General features: G+C 38.1%; 1 protein-coding gene across 1 annotated transcript in view; it reads left to right on the top strand.

The window, feature by feature from the left end:
- LOC139746806 (nuclear RNA export factor 1-like) overlaps positions 1-13,935 on the top strand; it is a 46,930-nt gene extending 32,995 nt beyond the window's left edge. The window contains exons 11-16 of the mRNA XM_071658371.1: positions 125-262; positions 2,362-2,462; positions 5,880-6,051; positions 8,131-8,298; positions 11,086-11,252; positions 11,751-13,935. Of these exons, the coding sequence (XP_071514472.1) occupies positions 125-262; positions 2,362-2,462; positions 5,880-6,051; positions 8,131-8,298; positions 11,086-11,252; positions 11,751-11,859 (855 nt within the window). The 3' untranslated portion in view covers positions 11,860-13,935. The remainder of the gene's footprint in view (positions 1-124; positions 263-2,361; positions 2,463-5,879; positions 6,052-8,130; positions 8,299-11,085; positions 11,253-11,750) is intronic.
- The last annotated feature ends 2,158 nt before the right edge of the window (positions 13,936-16,093 follow it).

The raw sequence follows: 16,093 nt of genomic DNA, 5'->3' as shown, positions 1-16,093 counted from the left end.
TGATTCCTGATTCTTTTTTATATTGTTTACTTTGATGGGTACATATTCAGTAGAAATTTAGAAATGTTATTCTGCATTATTTGATTTTTTGTCGAAGTAATTGCCTACTTTTGCTCTGGAGCAGGATGGCCAAGAACTTCCAAAACCCATTGGGTTTGAAGTAGATGAAGAGATTACCAAGCTCCCACAGTCTTGCCCCTCCTATTTTGCCATACCTGATGTTAAGGGCCTTGTGTTGCAGTTCATTGAGCAATACTATCAGGTAGGCAGTCTGGTTTTAGATTGTGAGTGATGTGTGTGTCACCAACCTTGAATGTATTCATGACTAACTGACTCACTGTCATTAATGATGCTAAGTAAGAAGTACTGTAATGTCTTTGGTGGAAACTTATTGATTTTTTATTATTAATACTAACATGTGAGTCAGTTGTTGTTCACTGATGATACAGCGCTGGTGGCTGATTCATGTGAGAAACTGCAGAAGCTGGTGACTGAGTTTGGTAAAGTGTGTGAAAGAAGAAAGTTAAGAGTAAATGTGAATAAGAGCAAGGTTATTAGGTACAGTAGGGTTGAGGGTCAAGTCAATTGGGAGGTGAGTTTGAATGGAGAAAAACTGGAGGAAGTGAAGTGTTTTAGATATCTGGGAGTGGATCTGGCAGCGGATGGAACCATGGAAGCGGAAGTGGATCATAGGGTGGGGGAGGGGGCGAAAATTCTGGGAGCCTTGAAGAATGTGTGGAAGTCGAGAACATTATCTCGGAAAGCAAAAATGGGTATGTTTGAAGGAATAGTGGTTCCAACAATGTTGTATGGTTGCGAGGCGTGGGCTATGGATAGAGTTGTGCGCAGGAGGATGGATGTGCTGGAAATGAGATGTTTGAGGACAATGTGTGGTGTGAGGTGGTTTGATCGAGTGAGTAACGTAAGGGTAAGAGAGATGTGTGGAAATAAAAAGAGCGTGGTTGAGAGAGCAGAAGAGGGTGTTTTGAAGTGGTTTGGGCACATGGAGAGGATGAGTGAGGAAAGATTGACCAAGAGGATATATGTGTCAGAGGTGGAGGGAGCAAGGAGAAGAGGGAGACCAAATTGGAGGTGGAAAGATGGAGTGAAAAAGATTTTGTGTGATCGGGGCCTGAACATGCAGGAGGGTGAAAGGAGGGCAAGGAATAGAGTGAATTGGAGCGATGTGGTATACCGGGGTTGACGTGCTGTCAGTGGATTGAATCAAGGCATGTGAAGCGTCTGGGGTAAGCTATGGAAAGCTGTGTAGGTATGTATATTTGCGTGTGTGGACGTATGTATATACATGTGTATGGGGGGGGGTTGGGCCATTTCTTTCGTCTGTTCCTTGCGCTGCCTCGCAAACGCGGGAGACAGCGACAAAGTATAATAAATAAATAATACTAACATGTAAATGTGACAAGCTTGTTTGAAAGGAAAAATTGATATGAAAAAAGAAAAAAGAAATCAGTTACTGTTTATTAGGTGTATTTATCCTGACTGACTTTTAATGGTGGAAATGTTATTGGAATAGGGAAAGGTAAAAGGAAGAGAATTCCAAAGCTTTACAGTGTAAGGAAAGTAAGAGGTATGATAATGGTCAAAGAAGAGGGTATGATAATAGTCAAGTCATCATGTGATTGGCTGGTACTTAAAAACAGTGGAAAGAAGTAATAAGTCACTTGCCACAGATCCAAGCCATAGTGGCTGGGACACATATAGGCAGTGGCCTGATTTTGTTAACATCTTATGTTTCGCTGGTTTTTGTCATGTGGTATTGAATTTCGTACAAATCCCTGTTGTGCTGATCACTGACTGGAAGAGCACAAATGCACGCATGCACAAAATATCTTTAGACATATGCCCAGCAATGTGTTAACTTGATTTGGTGCATTATATTGTATCTCTTGATTCCCATAGACTGATGTTCAATCCCCGAAAGGGCAGACATCTCACACAGTCAACCCAGCTGTTCATTCCCCCTGATAGGGTTGGTTGTAGTTGGGGATAATTTCCTGCATATGGATGTAGAATATATGAGCATCCACTTTTCAGGCTGGTTCCTTGCTATTTAGAAATAATTGGATATGGTCATATTCATTTTGTATGAAGTTTGGAATGGTGCTTTATATCTGTTTGTCAGTATTTTTATTGTCAGCTGATTCATTATTTAATTGAGTCATAATTTCTGTGTGTCAGTTTAATATGACAGGTGCAGAACTGAAGGTACTATATGACCCTTTGAGTTGATAAGGATACCTTACTAGACAGAATCATGCTATCACAGCCTTTGCCTTCATTATTCTTATCATGCATTCATCATGTGTTGACAGTAACTTATGATTGTGGACATCTTTGCAGATATTTGACACTGAGAACAGAAGACCGCTAGAAGCTGCATATTCAGTTAATGCATTGTTTTCCTTGGTCTGCAACTTCCCAGAAACTGGACCAGGTGCCCGGTAAGTTGTTTGAAGTCTTTTGAGATTTTTTATGATTTTTCAACAATTGTATTTTCAAGGTGTTTGAATACAAGACATTATTTCAAGGTCCTTAAAGAGAAACTTGACTGATTTTAATTTTTTGATTTAACCCTGTGAGCTGAGAAGACATGCAATTACACCTTCAGTTGCATACACCCACATTACCACATTGTCTTCTTTTTTCTTGCTCTCTTAATACCATCTCCTGCATTAGCAAGGTATCACCAGGAACAGACAGAGAAAGGCTACATCCACTCACATCCATTCTTTAGCTGTCATGCATAATGTCCCAAAACCACTGCTTCCTAACCACATTACTAATATTATGAAATGATAATAGATAATGATAGATTATTATTGTTATTATTAAGATTTTTCCCTCTCAGACTCATTCATCTGTTTTTGACACTGCCTTGCTAAAGCGGGAAGTGGCAAATGTATATGAAAAAATTTAGTGTTGTTCTTATTATTGCGGTGAAATGTCTTCAATTTGGGGATCTATAGTTTGGAAACTCCCGTGGTTTAGAAAAGAAACAGCATTTGGTTTGGAAAATTGCCACTTTGCCATCAGGCACTGTGGTAGTCTGCTTATTTAGTCTGCTTCCGTGGCTGGCCTTTGTACCTAGTGACTTGTATATTTATTTATTTATTTATTTATTTTGCTTTGTCGCTGTCTCCCGCGTTAGCGAGGTAGCGCAAGGAAACAGACGAAAGAATGGCCCAACCCACCCACATACACACATATATACATACACGTCCAGACACGCAAATATGCATACCTATATGTCTCAACGTATACATATATATACACACACAGACATATACGTATGTACACATGTACATAATTCATACTGTCTGCCTTTATTCATTCCCATCGCCACCTCGCCACACGTGAAATAACAACCCCCTCCCCCCTCATGTGTGTGAGGTAGCACTAGGAAAAGACAACAAAGGCCACATTTGTTCACACTCAGTCTCTAGCTCTCATGTAATAATGCACCGAAACCACAGCTCCCTTTCCACATCCAGGCCCCACAGAACTTTCCATGGTTCACCCCAGACGCTTCACATGCTCTGGTTCAATCCATTGACAGTATGTTGGCCCCGGTATACCACATCGTTCCAATTCACTCTATTCCTTGCATGCCTTTCACCCTCCTGCATGTTCAGGCCCCGATCACTCAAAATCTTTTTCACTCCATCTTTCCACCTCCAATTTGGTCTCCCACTTCTCCTCGTTCCCTCCACCTCTGACACATATATCCTCATGGTCAATCTGTCCTCACTCATGCTCTTCATGTGACCAAACCATTTCAAAACACCCTCTTCTGCTCTCTCAACCACACTCTTTTTATTACCACACATCTCTCTTACCCTATTATTACTTACTCGATCAAACCACCTCACACCACATATTGTCCTCAAACTTTCTCATTTCCAGCACATCCACCCTCCTCTGCACATTTCTATCCATAGCTCACACCTCACAACCATATAACATCGTTGGAACCACTATTCCTTCAAACATACCCATTTTTGCTTTCCAAGATAATGTTCTCAACTTCCACACATTCTTCAACGCTTCCAGAACTTTTGCCCCCTCCCCCACCCTATGATTCACTTCTGCTTCCATGGTTCCATCCGCTGCCAAATCCACTCCCAGATATCTAAAACACTTCACTTCCTCCAGTTTTTCTCCATTCAAATTTACCTCCCAATTGACTTGACCCTCAACCCTACTGTACCTAATATCTTTGCTCTTATGCACATTTACTCTCAGCTTTCTTTTTGCACACACTTTACCAAACTCAATCACCAGCTTCTGCAGTTTCTCACAAGCTCTTAACCATTTCCATTTACAACACTGAACACCCCATGTACACCAATTATTCCCTCAACTGCCAAATTACTCACCTTTGCATTCAAATCACCCATCACTATAACCCGGTCTTGTGCATCACGACTAGTAACACTCACTCAGCTGCTCCCAAAACACTTGCCTCTCATGATCTTTCTTCTCATGTATATGTTTATTTATTTGTACACTTTCAGGTTCTTCTCATATTGTTTCCTGCAAAAGTTAAAAGAATATACAAAATAGCTATTAAGACTTAAGGAATTGAGCATAAATAGAGAATAGCTGCAGAGCCTCTATCAGCTCAGCATATATTTGAAGGGTTAGCATACTTGTTCAGTTGAACGCATTGATTTTGCTTTCGACCTTCCCTATTCAGACATGCTATAACTTTGAACCTTCACTATGGCTTCCAGTAAGAAGTACCTTCCCCATGAATTCAGTTCTAAGTGTAAGTTTATACACTTGATACACTTACCGTCTTTAATCTTTCTATCCATTGATCTATTCATCTGTCTTTCTGAGGCTTGTTCCTAACTGGAACTCCCTCAACTTGGTGGCCACATAATTGGCCACTTGTAGAGGACAACTGTAGCACAGTGTTTCCAGAGGCTCCTACCTAATGTTCTTATAATCCACTTTTACCTAATGCTAGAAGTAGTCAGTAGCAGTTACACAGAAACTTGATTAATGGGCTTCAGTGAAAAAAAATGTGTGCTGAATATGGGGTTTACCATCTATGACTTGAGGAACCTAGTGAAAATATTAAATTCTGTGGTGAAAGTGACTCCAATTAGGGAAACATTTTTGTCTAGCTATTAATGCATTGCACTGATTCAGTGTCTGAAGAGAAAATCAGTACTGAACTGTACTGTAATTGAGAGGGAAATTGTCCAACACTTATCCAGATATCATACTGTACTTTGTACAGCCTCAGGACCACCAGCAGAAGCTGTCAGAGCCACATCTTCCATCTGCCTATCTATGCTCTCCACCCTGCTACAACATTAGTGTACTTATCTGGATTAAGAATCTGATAGTTTGACTAGCGTTTACATTATTACAGTATTGTTTTTCTGAATATCTTAGAACTGTAATGATCAACTCCTTCCCTTACACATTTTTTTTCTTTTGGAGTGCCCCAAAAGATATATGTTTTTTCCGTTTTCTTGAATATACATACAGGTAGATTAACAAATTATTTTGTCACAAATGTTATAATTTTGAAAATGCAATACTTTATTATTTACTGTTTAAACAAATGCTTAGCCAGAATATACTCAGTATGATAAGGGATCATGTAATTCAATTTTTCTAGATTTTCTCTGCAAAATTGATGTTTATGCTATTATCAGAGTAGTGTGAATTTCTGACTTTATTTTACTGATAGAATTAGGTTGCATTTCTTGATTTTACTCGATGCTAAACTTTGGAAATCCTTTGAACTGTTCACTACCTATACTCTAGCAAAATAATTAGTCTGACAACTGCTTGATCCCAGCCTTTCCATACTAAAGGCATTTCATCATTTCTCATTACAGGTACACAAATATCTACTTAACAACAAATAGAAATTTGAAGAAAGTGACATCAACTGACCGGAGACAAAAGCTGGTGTATCAGGGGCGTAAGAACATTGGTACCTTTCTTTGCCAGCTCCCATACACCATGCATGATCCTTTGTCCTTCACTGTGGATGTTCCATTGACAGACGTGAGTGTATTTTCTATGAATTATTTTAACACAGACTTTACTTGCGAATATCAGTATGAGTATGTTTTTCAAAAGCCTCAGTCATGAACAAACAGTCCTCATTGATGCCAAGTCTCACTTGAAACATGAAAAACAGTTTGCTAAACGCTTGTCATGAGCTGTAGTATATGTTCATGTATACACAAGGATTTCTGTGGAAAGATAGTTACACAAATTTTGAATTACCAAAATGGGCCTTAACAGACCAAAAAGTTGGTCAAATACAAGGTTGACAGAGTTCAACTTGAGCAAATGTAGGCTGCAAGAAGTTGAGTGTTAGAGAGACAAGGGAGTTGACATTGCCGTAATCCTGCCTTAGCATAATAGTTAAGAAGACCAACTATTGTCCCCACTTCCAGTATCATCCCCACTCCCAACATTGTTCCCACTACCATTATCCCCCACCCCCAGTATCATCCACCTCATATTTTCATAAGAGTTCCTAAAATGTTGTTATTACAGATTACGTGCAAGGAACAGCAAAATAGAGGGAAAACATTGACAAGGAAATATTCAGCTTGCTGTTCACATCATACATAAGGCCAAACCTAGAATATTGTGAAGTTTGGTCACAGCACTTAAAAAAGCTCAGAGTTGATAGAGTAGGTCCAGAGGGCAATAGATAGTGAATAGTTGTTTGAGAGATATAGAGATAGAGCAACTAGAGGATACAACATGAAATTAAGCAACAAAATTGTTAAAAAAGAGGTACTTTTATGGTATGAGAGTTATGGATAGATAGAATGATATGAATGAACATATGGTTAATGTTGAAAATATGTAGTAACTTAAAAGTTGTATGATGGTAGAGAACATATGTCCCCACAAGTGTAAAACTTCCCCAAACAATGAAAATAGGTAACTGCAAGTAGATAATCATACACATCAGTATGGAACAGAATGAAAGAAGGCCTCAGTATTATTATTATTATCTAGCAGGAAATAAGCTCCAGGATCCTGTATTTTGAGGACTTGGAAGTCAACATTATCCGTGTCCTGTCACCAGAGTCCTTACATTAGAAGAATAGTTAAGAAGGGAAACTGTCTTCTGGCAAATATTAGAATGGCTCTCAGGTATATGGGTAAGGAAATATTTTAAAAGCTTTTCATATCGTATATAAAGCCAAAACTAGAGTATGCTTCACAAGTTTGGCAAATGCACCTGAAGAAGTACAAAGAGCTAATAGAGAAGGTTCAGTGAAGGGCAACAGATATGGTACCTGAATTTAGGGTGCTGAGTTATAGGAATGGCTAGTGGCTTTGAATTAGCCTACCTAGGAAGAGAGAAGAGTAAAGAGTGACCTCATCGCAACTTCAAAGTTTTTGAAATAGATTGATGTATACAGTGAATAGTTCTTTGAGTTGATAGGACATGAAAGTAAGCCACAAACTTGCTTAAAAAGATGTAAGAAGTACTTACATGAATTACAGAAGGTATGTTTTAGTAGAGAATGTTCAAAAGATGGGGCCCCATAAGTGTTTAACTCCCTCCCCATACCATACAGGTAGGTAATTACACTAGAATAATCTGAGGCCATGACAAAGAGCTGGGTAAAATGTTAGAAAGATTAAGAAGCATTGGTTTAAAAGGAGATGGGGCCCCATGAGTGTAGAACTCTTTATCTGTACTGTATGGATAAGTAAATACTCTACATGCAATATCCCCCCCCCCCCCCCTCTCTCTCTCTCTCTCTCTCTCTCTCTCTCTCTCTCTCTCTCTCTCTCTCTCTCTGGATCACTGACCATGAATCACTTACGAACCCAGCTATTCATCATCCCCTCAAGGCTTGCAGATAAATGGATATCTGGCATTGATTAGGGTGTGTTTGTGTGTATATATATATACAAGGTTAAAGACATGGGATATATGATGGGACAGTGAGGGTAAAACTCTCTCCCATTAACATAAAAACGTACTTAATACATTCAATAGCATTTCAAACAATACTATAGTAAAATTATTGTGATTAGGCACTCTTTAAAAGATATTTGTTTTTAATTATGTTTAAATTGAATAGTGAAAGTTTGCTTTTACTGCAGAACAAGCTGATGGTTGTGACGCTTAGTGGGGTTTTCCGTCAGTTGACAGATCGAAATCCCCCTATTCGCTCATTCACACGCACCTTAACAATCATTCCAGAAGGAACTGGCTATTGTATCTGTAATGAGCAGATGCATCTTACAACAGCTACTGTTGATCAAGTTAAGGTAAGATTGCATGCATATTTCATTAGTTTGTGACGAACATTATTCAGAAAGCATTATACATTTTAATAGTTTTAGAAATGTATTTCTTAATGTTTTGTTTATATGATACCAAGCACTGAATCTTTGCAGCCTTTTTTTTTTTTTAACACTAACACATAGAAGTGATTAGATTTACCAACAAGAAGAAAAAAAATATGTGGAAGCATCAGAACAGGATGTTGATGGGGAAGTGGTAACAGGCAAAGAAAAAAGTAAAGTGGAGATGGAGAAAGTATTTTGAAGGGCAGTCGATGCGAAGTATATAGGATGAGAAAGAATTTGGAAAAATAGAGTCATGATGAATAGTTTGGTGAAAAGAGAGGAAGTGGTGAAAACCTTGTGTAAGATGAAATGAGGCAAAGCAGCTGTACGGGATGAGATTTCAGTTGAATTTTGTAAGGAAGGGAGGCGACATTGCTTTTGATCAGTTAGACAGGATTTTCCATGGTGTGCATGTCTTATGTTGAGATGCCTGAGGACTGGCATAATGCCTGTATAGTGCCGTTAGTTAAAGAGAAGGGGGACAAAAGTGAGTGCTTGGATTACATAGATAAAGTATGTTGAGTATGCTTGGTAAGTTGTGTTGGAGAGTAGTGACAGAGTGTGTTAGCCTGCACAGAGCATCAGACTGAGATGGTGCACTGGAGCATCAGACTGAGATGGTGCACTGTGGCTTCAGAAGTGGTAGGGGATGCATTGGCCTGGTGTTAGCTTTGAAAAGTTTGTGTGAGAATTTCATGGAGAAAGAGAGAAATTTGTGTGTGGCATTTATGGAACTAGAGTAAGTACATGATTGGGTTGACAGAGATGCTTTGTGGAAGGTGCTTTGAATATATAGTGTGAGAGAAAAGCTGTAAGAGTAAGCATGTGAGCAAGTGGGAAGGGAGGAGGCTGAGTGGCTCATGTTGAAGATATTTCTACATCAGGGTATGTGATGTTACCATGTATGTTTAATCTGCGTATGGACGAGGTGTTGAGTCAGTTGCTGTTTGGAGATGACGTGTCTCTGGTGGTAGACTTGGTTTAGAAATTGTAAAGTTGTTTTAGTTTGGGAGATTGTGGGAGAGGAGAAAGTTGAGAGTTAATGTAATTAAAAGTAAGGTGGTAAAATTGTGCAAGAAGGCAGGACAAGTTGGATTTAATGTGATTGAAGGTGAAAAGCGTGGAGAAATTAAGGTGCTTTAGGTACTGGTGAGTGGATGTGATAGCAGAAGGAACTATGGGAGTGGAAGTAGGTAAGGATGAAAAGGTCCTGGGTGCAAAGATGGGTTTATTTTATAGTATAGTAGTCTTGGTTTATCCCTGGGGATAGGGGAGAAAGAATACTTCCCATGTATTCCCTGCGTGTCGTAGAAGGCGACTAAAAGGGGAGGGAGTGGGGGGCTGGAAATCCTCCCCTCTTGTTTTTTTTTTTTTTTTAATTTTCCAAAAGAAGGAACAGAGAAGGGGGCCAGGTGAGGATATTCCTTCAGAGGCCCAGTCCTCTGTTCTTAACGCTACCATGCTAATGCGGGAAATGGCGAATAGTTTGAAAGAAAGTAGTCTTGGTGGTGCTATTTTATGTGTCTTGGGCCCAAAATGCAAAAGACCAGGAGAGGATGCATATGTTGGAAATGAAGTGCCTGAGATCAGTGTGTGGCATGAGGAGCCTTGGTTGTTTAAGGAAAGACAATATACGAGAGATTGTAGTAGTAAGCATAGTATGAGAGGGCTGAACAGGATGTGCTGATATGGTTTTGACATATGTAGAAGATGAGCAAGGAGAGACTAATTAAAAGGATTATGTGTTAGAAGTGGAGGAAGCAAGGGTGAGGGGAGGCAGGATAGAGTGAAAGAGACATGAATATGCAGGAGTATGAGAGGCAAGCATGGTATAGAGTGAATTGGAGCTATGTAGTGTACAGGGGTGATGCACTGTCATTAGGCTGAACCAGGGCATATGAAACACTCAGGGAAAAGCAATGGAAAGTCTGTAGTGTTTGGGTTGTTTATGGGGGTTTGGGTTTTGGTGCATTACACATGACAGCAAATGAGTAGGTGTAAGTGAATGAGGCCGTCTTCAGTTTCTTATTGCTAACACATTGTTGTAGGAAACAGTGAGCAAGTGTATATCTAAAGGGTTGGAGTTTAAGATTTAGTAGCGAGAGAGGTGTGTAAGGATAGGGATAAGTGGAGAATCTTTATCCTTGGTATTGATGGGAGTTCTCTGTGGGTATGGGCATCAAAGATATATAATAGAATAGGAAAGGAGGATGCCAAGTGCCTATTGGGTTATATCAATGTGTATGTGTTGTGTCTGTTGTATTTGTTAAGGGTGGTGGATCTGTTAGTAAAGGTTAATGAAGTGTGAGACAGGGGTATGTTTCATATTCCCACTAGGGATTAGCTGGTTTCTTATGGAGTTGGTTGTGTGGGAGGGGTCTAGTTCTGTTGCATAGAATTTAGTGCCAAGCATGTTGAGATGGGACTGTATTGGGAGGATCTTTGTTTCATTGTGTTGGTGTTTAGTGTTTGTGGTTGCTAGGCAGCCAGTGATTGTTTTGAGTGCATTTTTTTGTATGGTTTCCAGCTTTGGTGTATTTGATTTTTTTCTTCTCTTTCTGTAGTATGTTAGACAAGTTAAGAATTTTTGTGAATGAACTGATTGACTATGCATGTCATCCACCTCTTGTAATATGAATATTTTAGATTTGCAGTGATAGACTGTCGTCGGGTTTTATGCTTTCATTACTGTTTTCAACATTGCAGAAAGCCTTCAAGACTCCAGTGGCAAATATACCTCAGTCAAACCAGCAGATACAGACAGCTGTAGAAAATGTTCCAGTTGTTGCACAGGGTGTACTTCAGCCAGTCCAAGAAGCTATGATAGCCAAATTTTCTGAGATATCAGGAATGTTGCCTCAGTATTCACAGTTGTAAGTTGAATAGATCGTTGAAGTATTTACTTTTATATGGTCTCTAAGACATCCTTAGTTGATGTACTAGTTTTCATCTTATTTTGCGTGAAAACCGTAGATGTCTTTTTACTTCACGCTCTTAAACATGCATCCTTAATTATACTTTTACATGCCAAATGCTATACCTCTTGAGGATTATTATAATGCTCAATCTTGAACTCATTAGACAAGCAAGTTTCAGCCTTTAATTCATAATAGAGACTGAAGTCTCTCTCTGTCAAAAGCAACAACAACATATTGCTGTGGTTTTTCCTGCTGTAGTGCTTGTGACTGCCACTAATAGATAGTGACTACTGCTGATGAATGACCGTTGCTTTCATTTTTTACTTCAAATATCACTTTTTTTTATTACAATAACAACATCAACATCTATTAGTACTACTATGACTACTAATGAGTTACTACTACGAGTGATATTAGTTTTTGGAAATTGATGAATGTTTTTCTGTTTCATAGATGCCTGGAGGAGAATGGGTGGGACTACAACAAAGCTGGAGAGATTTTTACACAGTTGAAGGCTGAAAATAAGATCCCACCAGAGTATTTTCCCCAAAATCCTGCCTAAGTTAATGTCTTGCTGAATGGTTGAGCTTTATATTTATCTTACACATATTTGTTTGTAAATATAAAGAATTGCATAATATTTCATGGTGTATAAACAAAATGTTATTTTAAGCTTTTGAAATAATTTAATCAGGAGAATGGATGTGAGCAAATGAGACTTTCTCTTCGTCAGTTCCTGGCGCTACCTTGCTAACGTGGGAAATGTTGAACAAGTATGACAAAAATCACAAGACATTTGAATTATGGAAGAATGATAATTCAAACGCTAGCCAGGACAATCTTTATTTTTGGTTACAGAAATAAAAATTTCTTATTAATTTTTTTTCAGTCTGTAGTGAGAAAGTTGTGGTTAGTAACTCAGCCAGTAGTGATGATATGAGGTTTTATATAAGGTGCACTAGATGTAAAGGTATTATACTTTGTGTTTATACAAGTATGTTAACTTCATATATTTGGCATAAAGCATAGTCCTTCCAACCCTTAACTATGCAGCTATGAAAATGAGCTGTTTGAGAGGAGCATGTGGTATGACCAGAAGGAATGAGGAAAGAAATGAGGGGATGTATGAGAGATTTGCTATGGCAGGGAATGCAAAGGGAATGAATTGTTGAGTGGGTGAACCATGATACCTCAAGATGACTGGGGCATGTCAAAAGAGTGCAAGATGGGGAGTTTATAAGGAAAGTATATGATAGTACAATGAAAGGGGTTAGTATGAGAGGAATACCACCTGTGACATGATTAGATAGAGTGAAAGAGTCCCGGAGGGAGAGATATGGTTGATGAATGCTTGGAATGGTTTATGCAAGGGAACAGGTAAGGACAGAGATGAGTTGGGGCTCTTTTGCTGTGGCCACAATATTGATGGGAGTTCCCGAAGGGAACAGGCATCAGAGATACAGATAGATGTATAGGGAGTGTATGGTTAGATAAGGCCACAGTGCACATATTTTATTACAAAATGAACATGTTTACCTCTTAAAGTGAAACATCTGTAAAAGCTACATAGGAAGGATGTTATGAGTGCAATAGAAGTATAATGGCTTTGGGTGTAGTAAAGGATTTTAGAACCTAGTACCTGTTTAAGAGTGCAAGTATAAAATCTGTAGTTAAAGTTGATAAATATGATGGGTCTGTCAAAGAATAGCTGCTATGTAAATTAGTCAGAGTTTTAAAAATTATCTAATGTTCATATATTCTGGCTAAGATATCTAATCTATTGACTGTGATATAAATTTATGTACTTTTGCATGTTTTATACAACTGTGCAAAGGAAAATTTTAAAAATCAATTGCTGATTTTTATCATGTAAAAGTTACAAACCCTGTTCTTTGCTGCTCAGACTGAATATCATGACTGTTTCTATATAATGTCAGTAAGTAAGTTCTTTTGTAAATCACAAGCATGTTTCCACAGTCCAGCATAGATATGAATGATTTGTAGTGACCAAGAGGTTTTAAAGAGTTTATGCTCCGGAAGCCATGCTATATATTGAGAAAAATTTTAGATGTTGATATTTTGAGGTATATTTAGGTCTTTGAGATGGATCTTCTTATGAATGAATGAACAGAAATCCTCAAGTGCAGACTGACACATCAAGGACTTATTGTGATAACTAGTAACTGAAGCAGGTTATCATATCTGCCTTAGGGAATGTAGCTTCCTTTCCTCCAAGCCAGTTTGCAGCGTTAGGGCAAGGAACCCTAGTTCTGTAATATTAAAAAAATGCATGTATGCACTTTAAACTCACCTTTTATGAATTTGAAAGGATGTAAGATAGTAAGTAGGGTAGATAGATAGTCAGATTGGTAAATAGATATGTATATAGATAACCAGGAAGTATGAGTCTTGAGTGTATATATAGATAAGTTGAGTGTCTGTAAATTGTTTTTAAGTTTTTATCTTTGAGATGAACATAATTCCTTTTTGCAACCAAGTAAGGTTTTTTTTGTGTTTTTTTTCCATCATTAGTGGAAATGGCTGTGTTACAACAAAGGATTATTATTTTGTTAATTATATTTCCTAATAGCTTTCTCTTTATATTAAAATTTGTAATAAAACAGTGTAACTGAGAGAATGTCAGAAATTCTTGTCCTCACCATGTACTCACTTTACCCTCTGTAAAAGTCACAGTTATAATGAAGATCCAAAGTTTGCTATATAATTACTTACAGACTCTCACCTATTTCATGATTTTATTAATTATAGGTGTAACATTGGAAAAATTGTTTAGGCACTGGAATATTTTTCTTTTGTATGAATATGTGGAAATTCGTTGAGATACTGGTAACTCAAAATTGAATTGAAAATTCTTTATAAGGTTTTACCAGTAATGACACTTGGTTGCCAGCCACACTACCACCAAACTAGCTTACATGGCATTATCTAGACTTTGTGATTATTAATTGTGTTCTGTGACCCTTTTTATGTTGCAGCTGTTGAGTAAGAAGTATTCTCAAGTTTGTTAATTTTCGAATGGATCTGGTAGTGCTAATCTTGAGAAGATGGTTGTAGATTTTAGTGATAAAGGTAGTGTCTTGTGTACTCGAGGCTCAAATTCTTCATTGTTCTTTATACATTGTGGATGACTTTATTGGCCTGGTAGGAATTTCCATAGATGTCATGTTTTCAAGGTAAAGTTATTATGTTGATTAAGAATTTAATTTCTTGGGACAGCTGTAGTAATGTTCATATTACCAGAATTTATTTGTATAACCTTAGGTCCTATTTTACAGGATTTCTGCATCCTCAAGGATATGTTTGAATCTGTAGCAGAGAAATGTGGACTCCTTTGGAATGAAAAGTACTTTGACGAGATTATACTCCTGTTTATCCATTATGATATGACATTGCAATTTCACTGAGGTTGACTTTCCACTTGCAGCGTTACCACGTGCTGGTGGTCTGGTAATACTTGTTATTCATGTCGTGTGGTTTATGCAAACCTAACTGACAGACATAATAGAGATAGCACCTAAACCCCAGTAAGTGAAACTACTTGTGTCAAAATGAAAAAGTATGGTAGTTCAGTAGTAGCTTGTACTGCAAATGTAATGCATAGTCAGAAATTAGAACACTGGTTATTCAAACTTTTGATGGCAGTGATATGTAGACTATTGCTGGTAAGAAGACAGCTGAGTGATGTCTGATTTTTTAACCCGTAAAACCTCTAAAGATGAATATTGTCATCAGAAACTGATTTTATTCTCATGGGCTTCCTTGTGTCTTCTCTCCTCAAAAAGGTGGGTTTGGTCAACCTAGGAAGACTAGTAAGGAAATTAGTAACCTGAAGAAGTGTGAAATGTTAAAAAGACCATCCTAACCTGCAGCTCTACTGAAAAAAATGTCCTTAAAGGGAATGATAATGCTGCTTGCAGTAGTCCTCATGTCATGCTACCAAGAAACCTCTTCTCTCACATCAGATGCATATGAAATGCTTGGCTTTTGCCCATAAGGATTGGACAGTTTCAGAGTGGATTATAGTGATGTGGAGTGTTAAAAGTTCACTAAGGTGTATCACAACAAGCTGTGGAAGAATGAGATAGCCAAGTAATGTCTGCTGCTACTCATCTCATACAGTGAAAACAATAAAGCATCCTGATTCTTTAATGGTGTTGGGGCACTTTAGTGGTGAGAGGGGTTGAAGGGAGCTGTATTTCTTCTTTAAAAATTGGAACATGAATGGAGAACATTATAAATTAGTGATTAGTGATAAATTTTTTTTTGTGGTACCACTGCTTTTGTGCAAGTATGTCCACCTTACTACAAAGTAAACTCAATAATGCAACAGCTCAGGCAGAAGTGTAGGACTGGCCTGGCAACTCTGCTGATCTATGTCCAATGAAAAATTGTTAGGATGTGATGATATCAGAGTGCAACCCCACATCATTGCCCAGGCCACAACATAAAAGGATGTGGATGCCATACACATCCTTGGAAGGACTGTGGAGCAATCTAACTCTAATCTTATCCAAATAGGTTGCAAAACCATGAGTGAATGAAGGAATTTTTTTTTTTTCATGAAGTACTGAATATATTTGATATAAAGTTATGTTTATATGCAAAACTACTGACCCTTCTAACTTAAGTAGGACAGAATGGGTTTTGCATAATGACTTTGTTTCTCCTTTAGTGATCATGTCTCTTTTCACCCTTAGGTAAGAATAATAGAATCCACTGTTTTGGGATGATTGAGACAGTGTTGGGAGGAGGTGGCAGGTGGATGCCAAGACAAA

The sequence above is a fragment of the Panulirus ornatus genome, chromosome 66 (genome assembly GCF_036320965.1).
Source record: "Panulirus ornatus isolate Po-2019 chromosome 66, ASM3632096v1, whole genome shotgun sequence".
In the NCBI taxonomy this organism is placed as follows: Eukaryota; Metazoa; Arthropoda; class Malacostraca; order Decapoda; family Palinuridae; genus Panulirus; species Panulirus ornatus.
Note: the sequence above shows the minus strand (reverse complement) of the source record. Positions and strands in the feature narration are given on the sequence as shown.